General features: G+C 47.0%; 3 protein-coding genes across 6 annotated transcripts; 2 read left to right on the top strand and 1 right to left on the bottom strand.

The window, feature by feature from the left end:
• The first annotated feature begins 764 nt into the window (after positions 1 to 764).
• Positions 765 to 8,757, top strand: LOC108098152. Of its 4 annotated transcripts, XM_017200882.2 has the most exons (5): positions 765 to 1,287; positions 1,342 to 1,617; positions 7,189 to 7,267; positions 8,089 to 8,218; positions 8,395 to 8,757. In XM_017200882.2, exons 3-5 carry the CDS (start codon positions 7,192 to 7,194, stop codon positions 8,552 to 8,554), a joined length of 366 nt encoding a protein of 121 aa, XP_017056371.1. In that variant the 5' UTR covers positions 765 to 1,287; positions 1,342 to 1,617; positions 7,189 to 7,191; the 3' UTR covers positions 8,555 to 8,757. The 4 variants fall into 4 exon arrangements, with proteins under 4 accessions (XP_017056371.1, XP_017056370.1, XP_017056368.1 ...); XM_017200881.2 differs by lacking the exon at positions 1,342 to 1,617; XM_017200879.2 differs by lacking the exons at positions 765 to 1,287; positions 1,342 to 1,617 and adding an exon at positions 4,729 to 4,849.
• A 145-nt stretch (positions 8,758 to 8,902) lies between these two features.
• Positions 8,903 to 24,061, bottom strand: LOC108097923 (CAD protein). The gene is given in 9 exon segments (XM_017200471.2): positions 8,903 to 9,234; positions 9,675 to 10,058; positions 10,127 to 11,960; positions 12,832 to 12,971; positions 18,446 to 18,550; positions 18,626 to 21,883; positions 21,946 to 22,271; positions 22,274 to 22,716; positions 23,805 to 24,061. Coding segments are annotated over 8 exon segments (6,684 nt in total). The 5' UTR covers positions 22,701 to 22,716; positions 23,805 to 24,061; the 3' UTR covers positions 8,903 to 9,024.
• On the top strand, positions 12,982 to 18,323 carry LOC108097924. Its single transcript, XM_017200476.1, has 2 exons — positions 12,982 to 14,406; positions 15,204 to 18,323. Exons 1-2 carry the CDS (start codon positions 13,805 to 13,807, stop codon positions 17,794 to 17,796), a joined length of 3,195 nt encoding a protein of 1,064 aa, XP_017055965.1. The 5' UTR covers positions 12,982 to 13,804; the 3' UTR covers positions 17,797 to 18,323.
• Positions 24,062 to 24,163: the final 102 nt, after the last annotated feature.

Raw genomic sequence — 24,163 nt, 5'->3', positions numbered from 1 at the left:
GGCAGCTACACTGCGCGAAAATATGTGCTTATACCTCTAAAGAAACTAATAATTATTTAAGTTTTTTTGCAATAAAAACAAACCCCCTTTGATTAAAACAATGTACAAAATAGAAATCCCCCAAATATATCTAATGTTTCTTAAACAATTCAGATTTATTTTCAACTGTGTTGGGTTATTATAATAAATTACCAATAACTTTATAATTATTTCGTCTATTGCAAATCAATATATAAAATGAAAAAGCGTTTTATTTTTAAAAAAGGTTTAATATTTATCAAGGGAACAAATCTACTTCATTTCCAATAAAACATTGTTACATCGCTTTTTTTCGAGTGTAAAAGCAGACAGTTCGTAACGATGACGCTCCAGAAATGTTGTAACAGTTGTAACCGTTCAGAATTTGCATAAATTGTTTGGCCCGAGCGGGAATTTCGCAATCTGCAATTAGGAATTCGCCAATTTCGTCACGAATTTTGCACGTGCATAAATTAGGGGAGTGAGTTAAGTTAATATCGCTTAACTTCCATTTCCATTTCCATTCCATTTGGGGCCGTGGGATGAGAGGTATTTTCCGCCTTTTTCCGACCGACCGACCGACCGACCGACAACGACGACGATCTCTACACACGCTCTCGTTTATTTTTAAGATCAAGAATAAGAATAAGAAGGAGATATATGTATTTAAAGATATATATCCACCGATCGGTAGAACAGTAGAACGAACGGTATAGTAGAACGGGAAAGCTCTGCGGCGGATTTCATTGGGGCAAATGCCTCTGACGTCGCAACACCTTAAAAACAAATGAAACAAACAACAAGGCTCTCGCAAATAAATTAACATTAAATTCGCATTGGGCCGTAAATAATTTGGATCGTCGTGTTGCACTGAAAATCGCTTGTAAATTGTTGTGTCATTAATTGCGCAAAGACAAAACAAACAAAAGAGTCGACACAGTGCGCTGATTGTTGACTCAAATTAAAAGTGCGACAAATTTTCATTTTCATTTTCGGTTTTTGTGTTTTTGTTTTTGTTGATTTCGGTTTACGTTTCGGTTTTATTTTGGTCGCCTGACAATCTCTAAATCGCCTTTAAAACAACGTATCCCCAACAACGGAATCTAATTAAAAAAAAAAATTGCAAACATCAGTCAACGGCCTGTTGGAGCTTCAATTCCAATCGCCAGATCCGACATATTATTCGAGTATATATCCATTACGTTCCGAGAGATCCGATCTGGCGAGAGAGCCCAGAACAGGAAACAATTGGATTCAACTGAGAGATCGGTATTTATGATGGGAACCTTAAGTGCGCCATAATATGTGTATTATTTTTACAAGGAATTCGATAAAAACTGTGAGACACTCGGGAGAATGGCGCCAAAATGACGTCGTCTTAAGGTTTTGCTAGACAATTTGCAGAATATAACAACATACCTGGTGGGAATTTCCACTGTTTGCCAAGCAAAGCAGTCTATTTACGTTTTTGTTCGCCGAAATGTTTTCATTTGAAGTTCAAGACAGTCGAAGCAAACACAACAAGAAATCTTAATTAAAAAGGAATTTAAAAAAATATATTATATACTCTTTTATGAGGCATTTCAAAAACATCCACAAGTAAGTTGAATAAAAGTTTTGTGAGCTGTTTTTCCCCGGAAATTTCGCCACGTAAGAAGCCCTTGCAGATCCGTCAACTGTTTTTGCTGGCCAAACAAACCGCTTTTCGCCATTAGCGGCCAATTGCAGCTGTCAATTGGTCACCACAGCTCCACAGCAAATGGCAAATATTTTCCCAACTTCGCGTTTGATTTTTACGAGCGCCGTTGTAATTGTTGATAAACAACAAGTGGAGGAGCGCACGACAACAAATGTTTTCTATTTCTATTTCCATATCGCCTATTGTTTTCCATTTCTTTATTTGTTGTATAATTTTTACCTTTGCTGAAACGCAAATTCATGTGGCAACAACAAAGGGGGAGGGCAATTTCTTGAAGGCGAAAGCCGCCGCACCGGAGGGCCGTAAACAAAACGCCCTATCTGGGCCAATCACCGGAGTAGGAAGGAGATAATGCCGAGTGGCCGGCTGTCTGGGCCCACTGATTGACTATTGACTATTATGCATATACCCGATCCCGGCCGATCGGCCAAAATGCTCGTCTAGAATTTGGCCAGCGATTGCCACTTATTTATAGCGATTTGTTTGCCGCCCCCGACGTCACTATCATTTCATATTGTCATGATTTTTGGAAGTCAAAAAACGTATGGATTGCTTAACCGCACGCTTTTGTTTAAACAAAAATAGAGTACACATGAACTTAAAAACAGAGGGAAAATGAAGAGAATAAGACCAAAGTTTAAATAAAAAACATGTGAGATATAAGATATAAAATAAAAGATAATTTTCATGGAAAGTTTTTATTAAAAAATATGCAAATATTTGAAAAACAGAAGGAAAATGAAAAGAATAAAAAACATTTGAGATATAAGATATAAAATATAAGACATTTTTCTTGGAAAGTTTTTATTAAAAATATGCAAATATTTGTAAAGTCTAGGCCTCATAGATAACAAATAGTATTTAACTTATTTAAATTGTTTTTCACTGTGTACTCCCCACTACGTGCCACGCACCGGAGATGAGTTGCCGAAAAGTGAACAAGTTGCCCGAAGTGTCAGCGATTGGAAAGCCCAAAACCGCCTATTCTATATATTTTAAAGTTCTGGCTGAACTGGGAAAACCCCTTGTGAATGACAATGCAACTTGTAAGATATCCTGATTGCCTGATTAAATACACTGTTAGCAGCTCCGATTAGTTGTCTCTTAAACATTTGGAATCTTATCTTAAACAAAAAACATGACTGCACCTAAAGGCTTAATCAATAAATATATGTTATTGCCCCACAAATAGTCTTAGTCATTGCTATAAAATATAAAAATCAAAAGATTATTATAATGATTTTCTTATTATAGCCTTATCTAGAGTTAATTTTAAAGCATTATACTTGTGGAAACTGTAAGCGATGTGAGTGCTTTATTGTGTTTAAAAGTTCTTTGTAGCCTAAGAAGTATTCAGGCTAGTGAAATATAGTATCTATGATTCAACTGCTGGCGGATCCAAACTGAAAGAATCTCCCCTTTTCCGACCAAAAAAACCGGGATGGAAGCGACTTTGGATTGCCAATTTGCGGGAGAAAACAGAAAACAGTCTGTCGGTCTGTACATTTGCGTCATTGCGAAAACACTTGTCGCCCACTTGTTGTCTAAATGGGCGTGGCCGGAGGTGTGCTGACACACAAACAGTTGGGGATAGAATTATATAATAACTTAGGAGTTGATTGAACAAAGGTGTTTTAAGTTGTTTATATTTTATGTTTCTAGTACGAAGAGTACAACCTTTCATTTAGTTTTTTTTGCATTTATTTTGATATTTAAACAAACAGCTGTTGAAAAGCACACTGACTGGTTTTAGTTACATCCTTTTTAAAGAATCTTAACTTGTAAAAACTTAGGTCAAAGTAAATCTAATACAAAAATAATATATTTTGAGTTCTTATTTATACGTAAAAAGTTATTGAAAGATGGCTCTTGAGACCTAGTGTCTTGACCGGTGCTGTGTGCACCCTTACATGCGGTTGAGTGACGCTCCGAGGCGCCATGTACCACAAATTCTTTTCTCGTGTCTCGCGGGGGTCGTGTTCTATGCTGGTTATCAGCTATCCACTATCCACTATCGGCAAATCGATAAATCATGTTCCCGGAGGAGGGGAAGGGGGAAGGGGGAAGGGGGGTGATCTTCCCCCACCTTGATCTACTGCAAAGCCCGCTCTATCAGCAAATGACTGACTGACTCGCTGATCGCTGGCATTGAGCCGCCGGCATCGCTTTCGTTTGGCTACAATTTCAGTTGCCAGTGCGTTCGCTACATTTCAATTAGATGTAAGATCATTTTCGTTGCGGCGTTATGGAGTAAGTAGACCCAGCTCAACTTGACAGAGATCCCGTCCGTCTCCTGCGATTTAACCCTCTTGATCGTGATTGATATCTGAAAATCATCTCAAGTGGTTACTGTTTTTTGAATAATGATTGTTCTAAGCTCTAGTTCATCAAGTCAGTAGATCTTCTAGCTAATAGAGTCCGTGTTTATCTCTTAACAATAAAATCGATCCGTTTTAATGAATGGTAATTAAATTAAGACCGTTGAGTCAACGGTGCGTATGAGTGATAGACTTTTGAAGCGCTTTTGACAGCATTTAAATAAACATTTAAATAAAATAAATTGACAGCATTTATAATAAAGGAATACCTTTATTGTATTTATATATTTTTGTATTTTACTGTGGTTTATGCAACAAGTGATAATTTCAAAAAATATTATGGGAGGAACCTATTGGGGGACAACACTGCGTATGAGTAATAAAATGTTGGCAGGTACTAAATCATATTTTAAAACAGTTGAAACTCATTGAATACATTTCTATTAAGAGGAGTAATTTATTGTTTCAAATTGGAAACAAGCCTTTTTTTTGTTTCACTAACTAAGTGGCGGGTTTTCGACCAAAATAAAGTTTTAAGCCTGCAGGGGGTTAAGTCCCCTTCCTCGGCGATCATTCGACTGCGCAGTCGCCGCCGCCGCCGTCGCTGCCGACGTCGCAGTCGCAGTCACCGCTTTTGGCGCAATCGAAAGTTACGTTTGGGCTTTACGTAGAGCGCATTAGTCGAACATCGAGTGTCGGCGGCGTTAGTTCAGAGTTAAACACAATACAAATTCGGAAATATAGTTTCCAAATACGAATCGACCGACCACTTTGGCCAGAAATCAGCAACCGATACCTTGGCGTGATATTTTTTGTAAGTGAGTGGTGGTTCTTACCTAATATCATTAACAATCGACAACGGACGCTCCAAACTCAAGTTGCTTGCTCTTAGGGTTTCCGCTCGACAAATCATCATTATTGGTAACCAATTGATTAGTGCCAATTTAGTGACAGTGCCCAGAGCAAAAAGGCCCAGAATTGTAATTTGTTTAATGCGAAAATTGCCAGTGATTGCCAAATTTAAATGCGAAAACTCCGCCACCGTGCTATTGCTATATTCGTGGACCGTAATTTGTGCCATTAAATCGCAAATTGTTGCCACCACAAATGATTAAATTAATTAAATTATTTATGGCGCGCTGGCAAAAACAACTACAGAAGATGCGACTCTACATATATTATATATTCGATCGTAGAATTTTTATGTACATATCAAACTAGCTGAAAGTCGTGCTCGCATTTCTCCACCGATTTTGCATGCAATCCCGCTTTCCACAGTCCATTCCTTCCGGCCAATCCCACGAAATCACTATCTGAATATATTTGAACACGGAAAAAAATAACACGATAATTTAATTAATTTAGTTAATATTTGATTGATGCAATTTGCAAAGTAACTAAAATAATAGGAACTCTAATGGGTGACGTAGTATATAAAATATTGAACATGTAAAACATTTTTAGCATTTTCATTGCTTAGTTTCTTATTCAAGCGAATTCGTTCGGTGTATTTTTTGCATTTTAGCTTGCTTTGTATAATTTAGTTTTTGATAGTTATTCGTTTCGCATGCAAATCATGTGGAGACCCAATAAAAAACAAATATTCTGTGCTAATCAGACGGCTCTTAAAATTCCGATCATGAATCAATCTCCCTTTTGGCTAGTTTGAAACGAAAACCCCGAAATAATCGGTGAAAACTGAAGATGTTCCCGCATTTATCAGGTACTAATGGCACAAAAAAAGGGTTTTTATTGTTATCTTACTTTCGAATAGGTTCTTGACTTGTGCTTCGACACGATTTTTTAGGGGTTCTCGGTGGAAACAACCCACGACTAATTGCCAAACGTGTCGGCTAAAGTTTTGTGCCCAATTTCAAGATATTTCGAGTGACAGTCGTTCCCCTTTAAGTCATATTACTTATTCCCTTGGGTAATTTTAATGAGTTTTCGTATATAAATATTAATATTGATTACCTTCGAAGCGATTACAGCTAACGAGTTTTCTATCACAAATCGTCCATTTAAATATATACAAAAATATATCTATGTGCTTCCGCTTTTTGTTGAGATGGATTTTTTAAAAGGGAAACTAGTTTTTAAATTTATTTAGTGTTTGCACAGCTTTTAATGGTTGATGGTTGTTTTTATCAACAACTACAGTAAAACTGCCGACTACTCTCGACACAAAACAATCTTCAGATTTGCAACGTTATAAATATAAATTAGTTCTTTAAATATTTTTAGAGAAAATGATACAAGTGATTGTTTGTTTTTTTTTCTGAAAAATGTATGTATTAAGGAGTGTCTAAGGAAGTCCCACTGTTTCGCCAGCTAGTTACCGAATTGTCACTTCCAATTAGCTAAGGAATACTGCTTTTGAGCGCTCTGCCGCCGAAAATTGTCTGTAAACAATAAAATCAAAGTAATTATGGCCAAATAAATCACTGACATCTCAACGCGGGCCGAATTATTGCCCTCTGCTGATAAGCGACATCGCTTAGCAGCGCCTCAGCCAATTAATAAGCACGCGGGCAGCGACGCCGACTGCGGCGCTGGCAGAGAGGCAGAAGCGGTAGCCGAGGCAGCGACGGCAGCAGAGGCGAGATTGGCCAACAACAATTTGGATGACAAGGCGGTGAAGTCGAGCGTGCTCCCTGCTATTTTTTCTTTCTTTTTTTTTTCGATCTGCCGCTGCGCATGCGTCGTCTGCGGTTGCTGCAACTGGGGCAGTACGGTCGACATTCTATAGCTTTCGATCTGGCATTATTTTAGATTTTAAAACCTAGGATTATAAGGGGAATTTAAAGATCTATTGTAAAGCTTAAAAGTAACTTTCAACTTGCATTGAAGCCTATTTTACTACTTAAATTGCAATGAATTGGTAAACCCTATTTAGGGTAATATATATATATATATGATAATTTATATATATTCTTAACTGTTGTTCCATCAAAGTTCCACTGTACTTCGTTAGATTAATTAGTGTTTGATCGATGCAGTTAGCTAACTGCATTTACACAGATGTTTCACGGCCTCCTCTTGCTTTTCCTCTTACACTTCACAAAATAACTTGATGATGTTTGAAAAATATTCACAATTAAGTACAATTAATTCCTAAATGTTAAATAAATTAATTCATTTGTCTCGTTCCAGAACATGGACCTGAAAATGGAGCTTGGGGGCTACATGCAATCCGGACCCAACACGAAGCGATTCGTTGTCGAGGACTCAAGTGAGTAATTGTGTGTGTGTGTGTGGATGGAAGGAGGGGGGTAAGGAGGGGGTGGGGGATTCCCCCTCTTCCGGTTTAGAAAGCACGGAAGTGCGTTGGCGTCGGCGTCGGCTTTGCCAGTTAAATATGCAAACCTGCTGCCGTCGCTCCACGCATTTTCAATCGGATCCGATCGGATTTCGATCAGATTGTCGTCAAGTTGAAGTTCAACGCCAGTCGTCGACAATCAATAAAAAACAGAAATAAATCTTACAAAATAATAAAAAAAAACAATATATATGAATAATAGAAACCTAAAAGAATAATGCAAAATTCGTTTTAAATGTATGGTTTTAAAAAGAGCATTATACTTTTCCAATTATCAACATAAAATAATAAATGTTTACTTTCTAAACTCGATAACCCACTTAAGGTTTTACAAAATAATTAAAAAATAACAATATATATAAATAATAGAAACCTACAGGAATAATGCAAATTTTCGTTTTAAATGTAGGGTTTTAAAAACTACTTTTCCAATTATCAACATAAATTAATAAATGTTTACTTTCTAAACTCGATAACCCACTTAAGGCCGTTCAGTGCAGTAAAGATAAAAAGCCCACTATTTAGTTGAATATTTTCAAAGTTTGCTTCAGCTTTAGCTTTGCTTAACTTTACAGTTGACCTTGGGCCGATTTACATTTCACACCTGCCAAATTGGAGCTGCACGTCAGCGTCAATCATTCAATCATTCAATGAGCAACCAGCAACCAGCGATCACAAACCACAACAAATCACAAATCACTCAACTCACCTGCTGCTTTCTCTCGCCTTTGCAGTTACCAAGGTGACTTCCGACGGAGAACCCCACGGCATGATGACCATGGTGGCCGGATTATCCGGACTTCTGGCGGCCATCATCATCTTGGCCGTGCTCGTTTCGATGGTGGCTTGCCGCAAGCAGAGAAGGTGAGTCCAAATGGCCTTAAAGCCCAGTTCTAATCGGTGAGAAAGTGTGCAGATGGTAAATGATTTACACTGATATGATATATGATATATTATTGATATATTAAAAATATTAAAGACTATTTTAATTAATCATTTACTTATCACATCAATAACATTTTCCATTTCTTTCCCCAAAGCAACTCCAACCGGAAGAGCAACGCCGCCACCAATGTGGCGATGACCAGTGTTTCGCAGGATCAGCCGCAGTTGGCTGGCAACTTGAACGCCGCGTTCGCCGAGAGCACTCTGACCTTGGACAAGGTCAAGGACACCACCGTCGTGGTGGAGCGGTACTAGCTTCGAGGAAATATATATATATATATATATATATTAACCAACCATCGGAAGTGCACGTGATGTTTTTTGTGAACGTTTGAGACTGAGACTTAGCCTAAGGATTTCCATCACCACACCCTATCATAATGAACTTTTTTTTGCTTGTTTAAATATTATAAAATACTATAACTAATATACACACACATGTATTATAAAGGAATCAAGATCAAGCTGTTTTAAGGGAGATGGAAGCATTTGTAAAAAGAAACGAAGCAAGTCCGCCTATTAAGTCCTCTTAAATTGCATTCAATCGAATAGATTGTTGGGGCTTTAAGTAAGTAATCCGCTTCCCATCGAAACACATACAGATTTATCAAATGGAACCATTTATTCATATGCTGCAGCATATGTGTATGTGTAGTAAAAAAAGGTAGTGTACAAAAATAAAAGTGTAAGAGAGTCAGATAGCAGGTATTCCGGATGAAGTTCGTCTAGAGCGCCGTATTGCGACCGCCCACAACCATTGCGAGCAGCGCCATCCGGATGTACATGCCGTACTCCGCCTGCCGGAAGTAGGCAGCCCTCGGGTCCGAGTCGAACTCCCGGCTGATCTCGTCCAGACGCGGCAGCGGGTGCAGCACAATCGAGCGCTTCTTGGCCAGCGTCATCAGCTCGGGCGTCACCACCAGTTGGCCACAGCACTGAAACAAATAAGAAAAAGTGATAAACAGTGGACCAAAAAAATTCAAAAAAATAACTAATGATGCAGTTCGATAGAGAATTAAAATACAAAGCTTTAGAGGTATGACACTTAAAAATCGGATGACAATTAGAAAAGTTATGGCCTTAAAAATAATGAATTTCGGTCAATTTTTGGCAAACCCATGTTTTGGAAATTTGGAAAGGGGTTACATCATAAAAATTAAAAAGAATAAATAAAAAAAAAAAAAAAAAGTTTTCTAACGATGCAGTTGGTTAAAGAATTAATATATAAACATTTAGAGGTATGCTACTTAAAAATCAGATTAAAATTAGAAAAGTTATGGCCTTAGAATTAGTGAATTTCGGTAAATTTTCAGTGCGATTCCGATTACAAAAGTAATAGCCTCTGCTCTGCTCTGCTCCTCTGAGGCAAGCTCACCTTTTTGTACTCCTCCTCGCTGTCGAACCGCTCCCTCTGGATGCGGGTCATGTAGAGGACATCGGTGCCGGGGAGCAGCTCCTCCAGGCGGCCGGCGAAGCACTGCTTGATGCCGCGCTGGTGGACGAACTGGACGATCTCGCGGGGCATCTGGAGGCTCTCGGGCGCCACGTACTGCAGGGTCACGTTGTAGAGGGTGAGGAGGCGGGCCAGCGAGTGGACGGTGCGTCCGTTCTTCAGGTCGCCCACCAGGGTGATGGTCAGCCCGTTGACCGTGCCGATCTCCTCGCGAATGGTGAAGATGTCGAGCAGCGCCTGCGTGGGATGCTCCCCAACGCCATCGCCGGCATTGATCAGCGGTTTCCGGGAGAACAAAGCGGCTTTCTGGTGGGGGAAAAGCAATGGAAATGGATCACCAATCAGTTCCAGGATGTGTTAGTTCATCTACTTACCGAAACAGCTCCTGGCGTGGGATGGCGGAGCACCATGACGTCCGCATAGCTGGCCATCACCTTGATGCTGTCCTCGAGCGTCTCGCCCTTCTTCACCGACGAGGTGATCTGGTCCATGCTGATCACCCTGCCGCCCAGACGCAGCATGGCCGCCGCGAAGCTGCACTGCGTCCGCGTGCTCACCTCGTAGAAGACGCTGGCCATGATCTTGCCGCGCAGCAGCTCGTCCACCGGCCGGTCCTTCGTGACGCGCGACTTGAGCAGCTGGGCCAGGTTGAAGATGTCGTTCAGCTGCTCCTTGCTGAACATGTCCACGGCCAGGATGTGCTTGCCCACCAGCGAGTGGGCCACGGGATTGGGGCTCGAGGCGCGCTGCAGGTACTCCCGCAAGGTGGTGTTGCTGCTGGAATCGAGGCGAACGCGTGGCGATGGCGAGATGGGACGCAGGATGTTGGCTCCGTCGACAAAGTGCACTTTAGTGGAGGCGCCGGATGATGGTACTCCCTGACCAGCGGCACCTTCCGTGTGGAGCAGACGGGCAAAGGTGTCGTTGGCATCGCTGTCGCTGGGCAGCAGATCCTGGGCCGCCTCCGAGGGCAGCTGCTTCGGCTTGGAGCGCACGTTCTGGCCGAAACCCGGCTGCACCAGGACCTGACCATCGATGAAGGCCACCTCGCCGCGGAGGACCACGCGGTGGACGCGACCCTTCACCTTGGTGCCCTCGAACGGCGTCCAGCCGGACTTGCTCTTCATCTCGCTGCCCGCTATGGTCCACTCCTCGTCGAGATCGACCTCCACGTAGGTGTGCGCCTGCTCGGGCAGGTTGAAGATGCTGCGCGGATTGCGATGGAACTTCCGCTTGATGTCCTCCAGCGTGAGCCGGCCCTCGTGCACGGCCTGGAGGAGCAGGGGCAGGATGGTCTCCACGCCGGGGAATCCGGGCGGCGGTCGCTCCGAGCGCTTCTCGGCCAGCGTGTGCGGCGCATGGTCGGTGGCGAACACATCGATGTAGTCCATGTTCTCCCAGAGCGCCTCCTGATCCTCCGGCGAGCAGAGCAGTGGCCGCACCTCGGACATTCCCGCGCCCAGCCGCTCCACATCCTTGGTGCTGAGGAAGAGGTGGTGCGGACACACCTCGCAGGTCACCTTGATGCCCTTCTCCTTGGCGCCGCGGATCAACTGGATCTCCTCCTTGCGCGCCACATGGCAGATGTGAACGGGGCGGTCCAGGAGGTGGGCCATCAGGATCACGGCCGCCGTGCTCTGCTTCTCCGCATGGCAGACAATGGGTGCTCTTTTTGGCCAGTGGGCGAGGTGCCTCTGCCAGGCGGTCATGTCGCTCAGCCGCAGAGTGCCGAAGGTGTCGTTGAGGTACATCTTCAGGCCGCACGCCTGGCTGGCCAGCTCGTGGACCTGCGCCCAGTTCCCATCGGAGGCGCCCACGTACAGGGCGTAGTCGCAGCGGGAGCCCGCCTTGGCCAGCTCCTGGAACTGGGCGAACGTCTCCCGGTCGACGATCGAGGGATTCGTGTTGGGCATCGCACACACGAGGGTCACGCCGCCGGCCAACGCGGCTGCCGTGCCGCTCGAGAAGTCCTCCTTGTGCGTGGCCCCCGGCTCGCGGAGGTGGACGTGCACGTCGATGAACCCGGGCAGCTTCACGATCCGCCGCGAGGTCATGCAGTCCGTGTGCGTCTTCATCGCCGGCTTGCCGCCGGTCATCCGCATCGACTCCACCAGCAGCTTGGTGCACTTCACGTCGGTCACCAGCGGGATCGAGTAGTCCACCGCCAGGCGGCGGGTGCGGTAGCCATGGGTCATGAACGAGGACACCCTGCGGTTAAAGTGTTATTAAATTAGTAATTTAATTTAATAAGTAGTATTAATAAGCAACTGATTTGAATAACTTCAGATACTTTGGCATTGTTTCATATATTCCTTATACGAAGGAGGATACCCTGCAGTTAAAGTAAGTAATAAAATTGAATTAGTAACACTAAGCAACTGATTGGATCACTTTAGATTCTTTGAAATTGTATCCTTTCATGAACGAGGACACCCTGCAGTTAAAGTAAGTAACACTAAGCATCTGATTGGATCACTTTACATACTTTGGGATTGTTTTACATAGAGTATTCCTTTGATTGAAGGTCTAATCAAGTTGAAGTTCTATACTATTCACTATCAGCATTACCTTTAAATTGCATTATGAAATGAAATAAAAGACTTTCAAGCAATCACCAATAACTTTCAATTAGATATAGTTTGTTTTAAACGAATATTACAAATTACACATTGCCCTTTTAATCGCATTAATTTGGTTTTATCAAATGCAAATTACATACTATCCACTGGATAATAAAGTCATGCGATGAAGGGGGAAACCGTGACATATTATTAGGCTATCGAACAAGTGTTTATTTATTTGGGCGTATAAAACTGATTGCCAACTGCTGATTTGGTAAATTATAGAAAATTAATCGAGTGGAGCCCCAAACGAAATACTCGTAAGTGTAGGTTGATTTCCCTGATCGAGTGAAATTGGAATGCAAATATTTGCGCTTGAAGTTGCGACTGCCTGCTCAGATTGCCACAGATTAAGGTTGCCACTCCATGTGGTCTTTAGTGATCCAATGGCTTAACTTATCTGGTGGCTGGTGACTGGTGGCCGATGGTAAATGAAGTCAACAAACAGTGGCACTCACCGCCTGGCGCCTCCGCCGCTCATCGGAAGGTTGACGACCAGATCGAACTGCTTGTTGGCCAGGAACTCGGCCAAGTGCCTCAGCTCGCCGTTGATGTCGTCGGGTTTCGTCTTGTCGAACGTCCACTGTACGGACTCCACCTGCAAATGGAAGTATCGAAGGGTTTTTCTGGCGAATGCAACGATTTAACAATGTGTAAAGAGCCTTATCAGTTAGTCATCTTCAAGGCCGCAAGCCACCTTTACCTTTACCTTTGCCATCAACTTCAATCAGTTGTTTGCCCAGAACACTCCATAGAGATATCACTATTTATGGATGTTCCATGTCAACATCAGACGGCAGACAATAGAACGACAGGCCATAAAGATGGCACAGTGGTTCAACTTCTTATTTAAAACAATTGTTAAACTTAAATCAAGGTGAGAATATCTATAGAGTAACAAATGTAATTAACATTGATATAGAAACGAACAATTTTTAATCAAACTGAAGCCAGAGCCTGAGAGATCTTCGTTGAGCAGATATATTTTTTTACTTATCTACTTTTTACTTATTTAATATCTCCCTTGATTTACGGAAGTCAATTAAAGATCTTATCGTTTCCCTAATTTCGGTAGCCCACTTGACTTTTCGTAATGCTTTCGCAGCACCGTGAAGTGGAATTTGATTCTGTTTGCTATCGAAATATAATATATAAGAATACCAGGAACTAGGTGCTAAATTCAAAAGCAGAAGGAAGAGGAGGAGGTGGTGGCCAGCCGGAAGAGACGTTCCAGATCTTATCGCAGAGATTGCAAGTGTCATTAGTAGATCGCCGATTGGTGATTGCTGATTGGTGGTTGGTGATTGGTGAGATTGGTGAGATTGGTAGTGGGTGAGTTGCCATCGCAGATTGCACCTTTTATGAGGCCACCGAGGCGGCGAGATATGAGAAGCGCAATTCAGTCGCGAACTATCGATCGAAACCGCAGCTATGGGCTGCTCCTGGTCGCGATCCGATCCGCAGGATCGATCCACTGCCACGCCCAACGCCCTGCAGGCGGCCATTCCCGTCCAGCGTTCGCAGCGGCGCCGTCGCCAGGAGGAGAAGCGTCTGCGCCAGCTCCAGAAGCTCCAGAAGCGCAATGCCCGCAAGCGACGCCGCAAAAGGAGTTCCAATTCGGGTCGCAATGGTGGCGGTGGTTCCGTCCAGAGGCGTCGGGGATCGGGGACCAACTGCCGATCGCGGCCAGATCTCGCCCTGCAGCTGCGCCTGCTGGGCGGCAGCAATGGCAGCACGGCCACCGAGTGCGTGAGCGCCCTGTATGCCAGGACACTGGAGCAGCAGCGCGAGGAGCTGCAGCGGACCGTGGAGCAGCGAACGCTCCTCCAGCTGGAGAGGGAGCTGCACACCTTCCTGCTCAACCAGCTGCTCCTGGGCGTCCAGTTCTTCGGGCACTTTGAGAGCGAAATGGCGGCGGTGGACGCCGAGTCGCTGGCCAGGAGAGCCAGCTGCTCCGCCGAGAAGCTGGCCGAGCACAGCCTGCTCCAGAGCAGTGCCGTCGATGTGGCTGTCGCCAGGAATTTGCTCTTTAAGTGAGTACTTTTTTGTACTCTTTTCTATTTATATAATATAACATTGATAATATTATACATATAATATATATAATATATACAATACATATATTATATATAAAATATATAATATATTATATTTTTTTTTCAAATTTTTTTTGCTTTAGTTTTACTTTTTTTCTAAAGTTTGAGAAAGTATTTAATACTATTTTTTTCTCCTTTGCTGAAAATCTTGTTTTCTTTGTTCATTTCATTTCACAATATTTTTTAATACCATTGCTTTTAAAAAAGAAATTAAACTCGTTCGAATTGCTAACTATTATTCCTATATTTTTTTTAGCAAAATTTTCCTGCACAAATTTAGTTTCTTTTAAAAATGAAATAACTATCCTTTATATTGCTTACTATTATTTCTATTTTATAGTAGAATTTTCCTGCAAAAATTTAGTTGATTTTAAAAAAGAAATAAAACACTTTCAAATTGCTAACTTTAATTCCTATTTTTTTGTGGAATTTTCCTGCACAAATTTAGCTTCTTTCACAAATGAAATGAATCTCCTTTAAATTGCTAACTTATATTCCTATTTTTTTTATGGAATTTTCCTCCTCAAATTTAGTTGCTTTTAACAATGAAATGAAATCGAATGAAATCCTTTGAATTGCTCACCATTATTCCTATTTTATAGTAGAATTTTCCTGCATAAATTTAGTTTCTTTTAAAAATGAAATGAATCTCCTTTGAATTGCTCACCATTATTTCTATTTTTTGTGGAACTTTCCTCCTAAAATTTAATCTTTCCCCTAACTCTCCGTTTCAGATCCTCGAAGAGTGCTCCGCAGCCGCTGCAGAAGCCGGTGACGTACGTGGTGTTCGAGAACGTGGACGTGGCGCGACCCCACGACGCCAACTACGACACGGTGGCCTCCCTGTGCAAGGTGCTCCTGGAGACGGACTACTACGCCACCACGCCGTGTCGCTCCGAGTTCGTCCAGCTGATGGAGCTCACCCGCTGGATGGGCTACGTGCGACTGAAGCTGCGCGATCCCACGCCCCCTCTCCCGGTGGTCAGTACTTCACCTGCTCCACCGGTGAGCAGCGATGAGGAGTGCATCTACTCGGATCCCTCCGCCGGAGCATCCGCCTTCTCCACCTTCTCATCGTCACGATCCTCGTCCTCGGGCTACAGTTCCGGGGACTACGACTACGTCTACTTGGCCAGGCTGAACACACCACGTCCGCTGGACGAGCTTCGGTTTCCCCGGGAGTTCGATTTGCAGCGGAACGTTCTGCCGGAGAGCTGCATCCGCCGGCTGGCCAACTGCCTGCCACCTTGGCTGGAGCAGACCGACGACGAGGACTCATCGTCCTCCAGCAGCGAGGAAGAGGAGGAGGAGGATGAACAGAATCTGGATCGGAAGTACCCTCCAGCTGGCTATGAAACCGTTCAAATCCTCCGGCAATGCCGCGTGGAGCAACTGCAGCAGTGCTACCTGAGCTCCCAGCAGTTCATGCTCTACTTCGGGGAGCTCCTTCGCCAGCAGTTGGCCACCGAACTGGGCATCACCCAGACCCAACTGTCCGCCGGTTCGTATCGCGGATGCAGCGTTTACACCGCCAGCGAGGAGCTGGTGCCCGCCATCCATGTGCCGCACTCCTGGCCCGACTGCGCCTTCGAGTTCTGGCTGAGGGCTCGTCCGATGGTCACCAATCTGCACACCGCCGAGCAGTTCCAGTGGCCCACGGAGCAGATGCGGAAGCGTATCCGCTCGTTCGGCTTCCACCTGGTGCCGGTGGGCTATGCGCCGAAGCACTCGAGGAACCCCTTCAGGGAGCTCGAGTGGCGCATCGTCTTCCCGCAGGCGGAGCAGTTCCTCGAGCGCCACTGCCTGACGCCCATGCAGCTGAAGGTCTTCCAGCTGATGAAGCTGCTGGTCCGGACCTTCGTGGACTGTTCATCCGATGGCCAATCCCAGGGAGCTCTGCTCGAGCAGCTGCGGGCCCATCTCTTCTGGCAGTGCGAACGGCACAGCAACGACTGGCCGGAGGAGTTCCTCGGCGAGCGCCTGGTCAGGTTCATCCGCTCCTTCGACGCCCGCTTGGCTGAGAAGCACCTGAGCGACTACTTCATCGAGCGGCGGAATCTGTTCGAGCACGTGCCGGAGGACACGCTGATGAAGCTGCGCACCATTATGGCTGGCATCGCGGAGCAGCCGCTGCTGCATGTCGTCCAGGCGCTGAGGAGCCTCCAGCACTCGCCGGACTTCTATCCGAAGCTGGAGTACAAGCGGCTGCTGGACAACCTCTTCAGCCAGGATTACCTGGAGCTGCACGGCTGGGGGAAGTTCTCGCGACCCCGCCAGGGATTTCCCGCCCAGGAGAGCAGCAGGGAGGAGAACCAAGAGGAGCGGGGAAACCCTCCTCGGAAGGAGGGAATCACCGATGCGCGGGGACTCCTTGGATTGGCGCAGCACCAGGAGCGAACGAGGGGCAAGCTGCGCAGGAAGACGCAGCTCCTGAAGGCCACCAACCAGCAGCTCCGGCTGACGGAGGCGGAGCAGCGACGTGGCTCAATGGACTCCCTGGACCTTCAGTTGTTCCTGGCCCACGCGAATTCGGAGATCGCCAAGGGAGGAAACACTTCCCAGCCGCAGTTCAACAACGGCGTGGAGATCCTGCGAAGGAGCAACATCCTCGAGGTGCTCCTCGACCATCTGCTGGCCATGCTGGGCCAGGCCATTCGCTTCGGGAACCGCGGACATGCCCAGCTGTACCTGGAGCAGGGCCAGAGGTTGTGTCGCCTCTACCAGCACTTGGGTTGCTCTCAGCAATCCCAGCACTTTGTCCAGGAACTCCAGCAGGCAGCCAGCCAAATGGAAGGCATGTCCGGAAGTCACCAACCAAGTGGAACCGGAGAGATCACCCAAGTGGAGGAGCAAACGCCGCCAGTGCGAAGGAAATCCATCAAGTTTCAGGAGCATGTGGCGCAGATTCACTCGCCAGATTCCCTTAGCGGAAAAAATCCTTTGCCGCAGCTCAAAAACCAAAAGCTAAATGGAATCTTGAGGGGTCATCATCAAGCGGAAACGGAGGAAATAGAAGTCCTGGAGGAGGAGGAGGCTATCCAAGCCACCTTGATCGAAAGAGTGCCAGCCACTGGAGAGCCAAGCGAAGTTGAAGCACAACCACAAACGGAAAAGGATTCGAGCTCGGGGGAATCCACCAAGGAGGAAACCCTTCTCTCGCTGAACGGAATCCTCCAGAGACTCAACTTGGATGCGGATAAGGTGCAAGCCCTCAGCAGTAGAACAGAGCAGCTGGTCCAAAAAGTGGCTCCTTCGGAAGCCAAGAGGGAGGAACTCAAAGAGATCTTGAAGCGCAAGACGCAGAAGCTCAAAGGAGCTTTCAATTGAAGATAATACTACATATATAATATATAATATAATATATAATATATTAATATAATATATAATATAATATATAATATAATAATATAATATATAATATTATAATATAATATATAATATAAAGTAAGTCCCCGAAGATTAGTGATATATGGTTACAGATAAGAGATAAGAACGGATTTACTAGATAGCTATAGTTATAAGCTCATAAATATCTTATATAGTTTCTTAATACTTCCCGATTGGTCATTTGGTAATGAAGGAATTCCGTTGAATTTCCCCAAGATAATCGAGTCATTGAATATGTTTACTAAATAAAAAACCAGTCAGGGAAAACAAACATGAAATCTACTCAATTTTGTTGATAAACATCTTCAGCCCATTCTGATTAAAGTTATATGTGAGCAATAATAAATAATAATGAGCACTTAAAGCGTAATTATAGTTATTGCTTTTGTACAGAAGCAAGATCTTTCAAGTTGATTGATATTCGAAATGCTTTCAATAAATTAAAGTAAACATTTAGGTTAAAAGAATTATAGAGTTTAAATTGGAAGTTATAAAAATCCGATTATCCGAATTTTAAAGAGTTTTTTAAAGTACGCAATGCACTTGGAAATTCATAAGTATTAAAAAGAGATGTTCTCTCTGTACTCACGTCAACGCCATGTTCCGCGTAAAAATCTCCAGTGCCCATGGAGGCGTACAGCTTGTAGCCCATCTTGGCCAGATCCCGAATGGAGGGCAGTAGCTCCATTTTGTGCTGCAAAAGAATCAATTCAAATTGAGAAATCAGTTCCTCATTTCACTTCACATTCAAATAGAAAACAAAACAAACCTTGAAGCTGCCGATGGAGAGGAGCACGGCGTTCTTGGGTATCTGGAAGCCCGTGGACATCATGGCCTTCAGGTAGGCCTCGTAGCGGTTGTCCCCGAAGCAGGCCACCTCCCCGGTGGAGGCCATCTCGACGCCCAGCTGGACATCCGCACCGGCCAGGCGGGAGAAGCTGAACTGCGGCACCTTGACGCCCACCTTGCCCACGCCATGGAGCACGTCCAGTGGCTCCACGTCCAGGCCAACAATCGCCCTCGTGGCGGTGGCCACGAAGTCGTGATCGAGGGTCTTCGAGACGAAGGGGAAGGACCGCGAGACGCGCACATTGCACTCGATCACCTTGAGCTCGTTGTTCTTGGCGATGAGTTGCATGTTGAAGGGACCCGTGACATCCAGGACACTGGCCAGGTCGCAGGTGATCCGCTTGATGGCCTCCAGCGTCTCCGCGTTGAGATCCTGCGGCGGGGTGACCAGCGTGGCATCACCCGAGTGAACGCCCGCGTTCTCCACGTGCTCCGAAACGGCCATGCAGAGGATCCTCCCGTCTGCCGCCACGGCGTCCACATCGATCTCCTTGGCCTCGGTGAGGAACTTCGAGATGACCACCGGGTGCTCGCGACTCACCTCGGAGGCGGCATTCAGATACGTCTCCAGGTCCTGGTTCGAGTAGGCCACATTCATGGCGGCGCCGGAGAGCACGTAGGATGGCCTCACCAAACAGGGGTAGCCGACCTCCTCGCAGAAGTCAATGGCCGACTGCAGGTTGGTCAGCTCCTTCCAGCGCGGCTGCAGGATGCCCTTCCGGTCCAGCATGCGCGAGAACTTGAACCTGTTCTCCGCACAATCGATCGATTCCGGCGAGGTGCCCAGGACCTTCGCCTGCTGGCGATGCAGATCCATGGCAATGTTGTTGGGCAGCTGGCCGCCCATCGAGAGGATGATGCCGTCGCTGTTCTCCATCTCGTAGATGTCCATGACCACCTCGAAGCTGATCTCCTCGAAGTAGAGCCGGTCGCACATGTCGTAGTCGGTGGACACCGTCTCCGGATTGTAGTTGATCATGATGGTGGGCCGCTGCAGCTTCCTCAGCTCGCGCAGACAGCCGACGGCGCACCAGTCGAACTCCACGGAGCTGCCGATGCGGTAGACGCCCGAGCCCACCACGATGGTGTGTCCGCCGGGGAACTGCACGTCGTGCTCGCTGCCGTTGTACGTGTTGTACAGGTAGTTCGTGCTGGCCGGCCACTCGCCGGCCACCGTGTCGATCTGCTTGACGTGCGGACGAATGCCGAACTCCTGCCGCTGGTGGCGCACCGCCAACTCGGTGCTCTTGGTGGCCTTGGCTATCTGCTTGTCCGAGAACCCGTACTGCTTGGCCTGCAGCAGGAGGTCCGCGCCCGTGCGACTGCCAACGCTGGTGAGCTGCGCGTGCAGCTCGATGATCCTGGCCAGCTTGTGCAGGAACCAGCAATCGATCTTGGTCAGCCGGTGCAGCTCATCCACGCACATGCCCGAATTCAGCGCAGCGGCCAAGACGAACGGACGCCGATCCGTGGGCTCCGACAGCTGCTCGGCCAGCTGCTCCTGCTCCAGGGTGACCACGCCGGGATCGAAGCCCAGCACATCGCTGTCCACCATGCGCAGCGCCTTCTGGAAGGCCTCCTCGAAGTTCCGGCCGATGGCCATCACCTCGCCGACGCTCTTCATCGAGCTGCCGATGTGCTTGCTCACCCGCACGAACTTGGCCAGGTCCCAGCGCGGTATCTTCACCACGCAGTAGTCCAGCGACGGCTCGAAGCACGCCGTCGTGTTCCCCGTCACCGAGTTCTTGATGTCCGGCAGCGGCAGTCCGAGGGCCAGCTTGGCGGCCACATAGGCCAGCGGGTAGCCGGTGGCCTTGCTGGCCAGGGCGGAGCTGCGCGACAGCCGGGCGTTCACCTCGATGATGTAGTACTGCTCCGAGTGCGGACACAGGGCGTACTGGATGTTGCACTCGCCGACGACGCCGAAGTGGCGGATCACCTTCAGCGCGGTGCTTCGCAGCATCTGGTACTCGCGGTCGGAGAGGGTCTGCGAGGGAGCCACCACGATGCTCTCGCCGGTGTGGATGCCCAGCGGATCGAAGTTCTCCATGTTGCAGACGGTGATGCAGTTGTCGTAGGCGTCGCGCACCACCTCGTACTCCACCTCCTTCCAGCCCTTCAGCGACTTGTCCACGATCAGTTGGCTAGAGTGGGCCAGCGCTTGCTGCGCCAGGGATTGCAGCTCCTGCTCGTTGTTGGCAAAGCCGGAGCCCAGGCCGCCCAGCGAGAAGGCGGCACGGGCCATCACCGGATAGCCAAGGCGACTGGCCGCATCCAGGGCCTCCGCCACGGAGTAGACCGCCTCCGAGGGCGCCACCTGCTCCCCAATCTCGTTCACGCGCTCCGCGAACAGCTTCCGGTCCTCCGTCTCGATGATCGACTGGATGGGCGTGCCCAGGATGCGCACGTTGTACTTGGCGAAGACCCCGGCGCGTTCCAGCTCCACGCCGCAGTTGAGCGCCGTTTGGCCGCCGAAGGTGAGGAGCACTCCGTTCGGTCGCTCCGACTTGATCACCTGCTCCACGTAGTGCGGCGTCAGCGGGAGGAAGTAGCACTTATCCGCCATTCCCTTGGAGGTCTGAACGGTGGCTATGTTCGGATTGATCAGCACCGTCTGGATGTTCGACTCGCGCATCGCCTTGATGGCCTGCGATCCGGAGTAGTCAAATTCGCCCGCCTGTCCGATGGAAAGTCCGCCGGATCCGAGGATCAGCACCTTGCGCGGCTTCACTGGCGCGGGATCCTCCACCGCGTGGATCCTCGTCGGACGCAGTCGCTGCTCGATCAGCTGCGGAATGGTCGCATCCCTGCGCGAAATGCTCTCCAGAAAGACGTCGAACAGGAACTCCGTGTCCTGGGGACCGGCATGGTGCTCCGGATGGAACTGAACCGAGAAGTAGGGCTTGCTCGCGTGCACAATGCCCTCGTTGGTGCCGTCGTTGGCGTTCACGAACAGCTCCGACCAGCCGGCGGGCAGCTGCTCCAGATCGACGGCGTATCCGTGGTTCTGCGAGGTCATCAGGCAGCGTCCCGTTCCGCGGTGCAGGCAGGGCAGGTTGTGGCCCCGATTGCCGTACTTCATCTTGTACGTGGAGCAGCCGATGGCCTTCGCCAGCAGCTGGTGACCCAGGCAGATGCCAAACACGGGTTTGCTTCCCTCCTCGAGCACTTTGCGTACCTTTAAGCCAGAGGATAATGTTACAAAGAGGGTTTCGTCGAAGAACTAATCAGGTGACCCACCTGTTGGACGATCTCGTCGCAGCTCTCGGGATTGCCGGGACCGTTGGACAGGAAGAGGGCGTCGAACTGCTCCTCCTCGAGGCGGGCGCTCCAGGGGAGCAGAGTCACGGAGGCGCCACGCTGCAGCAGGCAGCGCAGCTGGTTCAGCTTCAGTCCACAATCGAGGATGGCGATCCGGGGTCCCTTGCCCTTGGGATCCCCGTACACTCGGCGCTCCTTCACGCTGCACTCCTTGGCCAAGTTCCTGGTGTTCGGATCCGCGAAGCTGGACTTGGCCAGCTCCTCCTCGGTCGGTGGCTTTCCGTAGACAATCCGGCCGAGTAGACTCCCTGCTCGCGCAGTTTTTTGGTCAGGGCTCGGGTATCGATGCCACTGATGCCGGGCACCTTGTGCTCCGCCAGCCAGCTGGGCAGCGTCTTCGCGGAACGCCAGTGCCACGCCTCGTCGGCCACCTCGCCCACCACTAAAGCGGTGGCCTGGACAACGCCCTGCATCCACTCGAAGTGAAGCGGCAGTCCGTGCTCGTCCTCGTCGGGAGCCGGCACCCCGTAGTTGCCGATCAGCGGGTAGGTGAGCACCAGGATTTGGCCGCTGTACGAGCGATCGGTCAACGCCTCCGTGTAGCCGACCATTCCCGTTTGGAACACCACTTCGCCGGAGACTCCGACGGACTCCGATTCCGGAACGTGGCCAAAGGAGTGGCCCGGCATCACGGTGCCATCCTCCAGTGCCAAGTAACAGTTTGCGGAAGACATATTTAATGGGTTTCTCCTGGTTAGAGTAAAGAAAATGGATACAAAATCTTTTAAATAGTAGTATATACTTGGTATATATTATTTAATATATATATCTAATATATATCATTTAATATATGGTCGGCAAAATAATCTTAGTTACCAAACCCCACCTTTATCTTAACTTCACCTTAATCAGCCCTTTTTATCAAATATTCAAAGTTAATGTAGATACTATTTTGAATTCGTGGCAGTCTGATTTCCAATTGGAATTCATATATTCTGTGAAGAGTGTCTCCAATAAGCAAGAATGGTTGTTTATCAGAAGGGGATCATATCGCTTGAAAGGTGACAAGTAAGTGAAACTAGAGACGAAGATCCAGTGGCCGATAATGACAAACGATTCGAAGACTTTGTTTATTGAGTAATTGCTTGAAGCAATAGATCTTGCTGAAAGTTGCACTAAAAATAAAACAGCCAAATCACAAAAAGGGTATAAAATATCAAATATTTATAACAAAAAGAAAAAAACAATTTAAAATCTACAAAAAATTATATTTAAATAAATATAACTGCTTTTGCAGGTTACAAGGTAGAGTTGCAAAGCTCCAATATGCCTTTCGTTTTTACAATTCCAGGGTATCATTATACTAAATACGCAGCTAGAGCAACATGTGTTTTTTTACGCATACTTTAACAGTTTGCCGGTTTCCCCCAACACATAACGAATCTAATAAGAAATTGCTGTATTCGTTTATATACATCAGTCTGTCTGGCAACATGTTGCGCGGGGGAAAGAGAACAACAGCGCGGCCACAACACGTTTCTGATTGGGAATGGACTGTGCTTATCAAGTGACTTAATACGTTGTTATTGCTTTTCACGGTTTGTTTACACGGCAACAAACGGCGAAGAATAAAGAAGAAGAGCGACTTTGTGTGCGTGTGAGTAAGCACGTGTGGAAAGTTAGGTTCCAACCGGTTATTATGCGTTCGAGAATAACAAAACAAGAGCTTATTTAAGCCCGCAATTAAAATATCTGATTGAAGGGATCTCTATGTCGCAATACATTATAACCTATCTCTTTGTCCTGTGTACTCACGTTACAACTACACTTACACTTACTACTGTGTAATTTCAAGCGAAGCTTATCTGCTGCAGTTGTAGTTGTGAACACGTTGTGTTTTTAGTTTGAACGAGCCTTTTGTTATTTGTTTCGCGATACCGTTATCAGAGCTGGCAAACTTCGCACTGCTCCAATGTGGTTAAACATTTAACAATGTTTGCTTGCGAATTGGCTTCAATTAGCGGTGCGGCAAGTCTGGCAAACCGAAGTCAAGCAACCAAAATTAACCGCTTAATAAATCGGGCTCCACGTACATTACGTCCTAGAAAATACCACAAAAATACCTTAGTTGGGGACGAGGTTGGTGTCTTTGCTATGTATTCCCAACAATAATAGGCGTTGAATTTAATCTCGTTTT

The sequence above is a fragment of the Drosophila ficusphila genome, unplaced genomic scaffold (assembly GCF_018152265.1).
Source record: "Drosophila ficusphila isolate 14025-0441.05 unplaced genomic scaffold, ASM1815226v1 contig_197, whole genome shotgun sequence".
In the NCBI taxonomy this organism is placed as follows: Eukaryota; Metazoa; Arthropoda; class Insecta; order Diptera; family Drosophilidae; genus Drosophila; species Drosophila ficusphila.
The sequence above is the reverse complement of the archived record's forward strand: the minus strand, read 5'-3'. Positions and strand labels throughout refer to the sequence as shown.

What these genes read in the sequence shown, in the direction of transcription:
- LOC108098152 (XM_017200881.2), top strand. Translation starts at nt 7,192, where the DNA reads ATGGACCTGAAAATGGAGCTTGGGGGCTACATGCAATCCGGACCCAAC. An exon ending in ATTCGTTGTCGAGGACTCAA is followed by an intron (nt 7,268 to 8,088) that starts GTGAGTAATTGT and finishes TCGCCTTTGCAG; the next exon opens with TTACCAAGGTGACTTCCGAC. An exon ending in GCTTGCCGCAAGCAGAGAAG is followed by an intron (nt 8,219 to 8,394) that starts GTGAGTCCAAAT and finishes CTTTCCCCAAAG; the next exon opens with CAACTCCAACCGGAAGAGCA.
- LOC108097924 (XM_017200476.1), top strand. Translation starts at nt 13,805, where the DNA reads ATGGGCTGCTCCTGGTCGCGATCCGATCCGCAGGATCGATCCACTGCC. An exon ending in GCCAGGAATTTGCTCTTTAA is followed by an intron (nt 14,407 to 15,203) that starts GTGAGTACTTTT and finishes TCTCCGTTTCAG; the next exon opens with ATCCTCGAAGAGTGCTCCGC.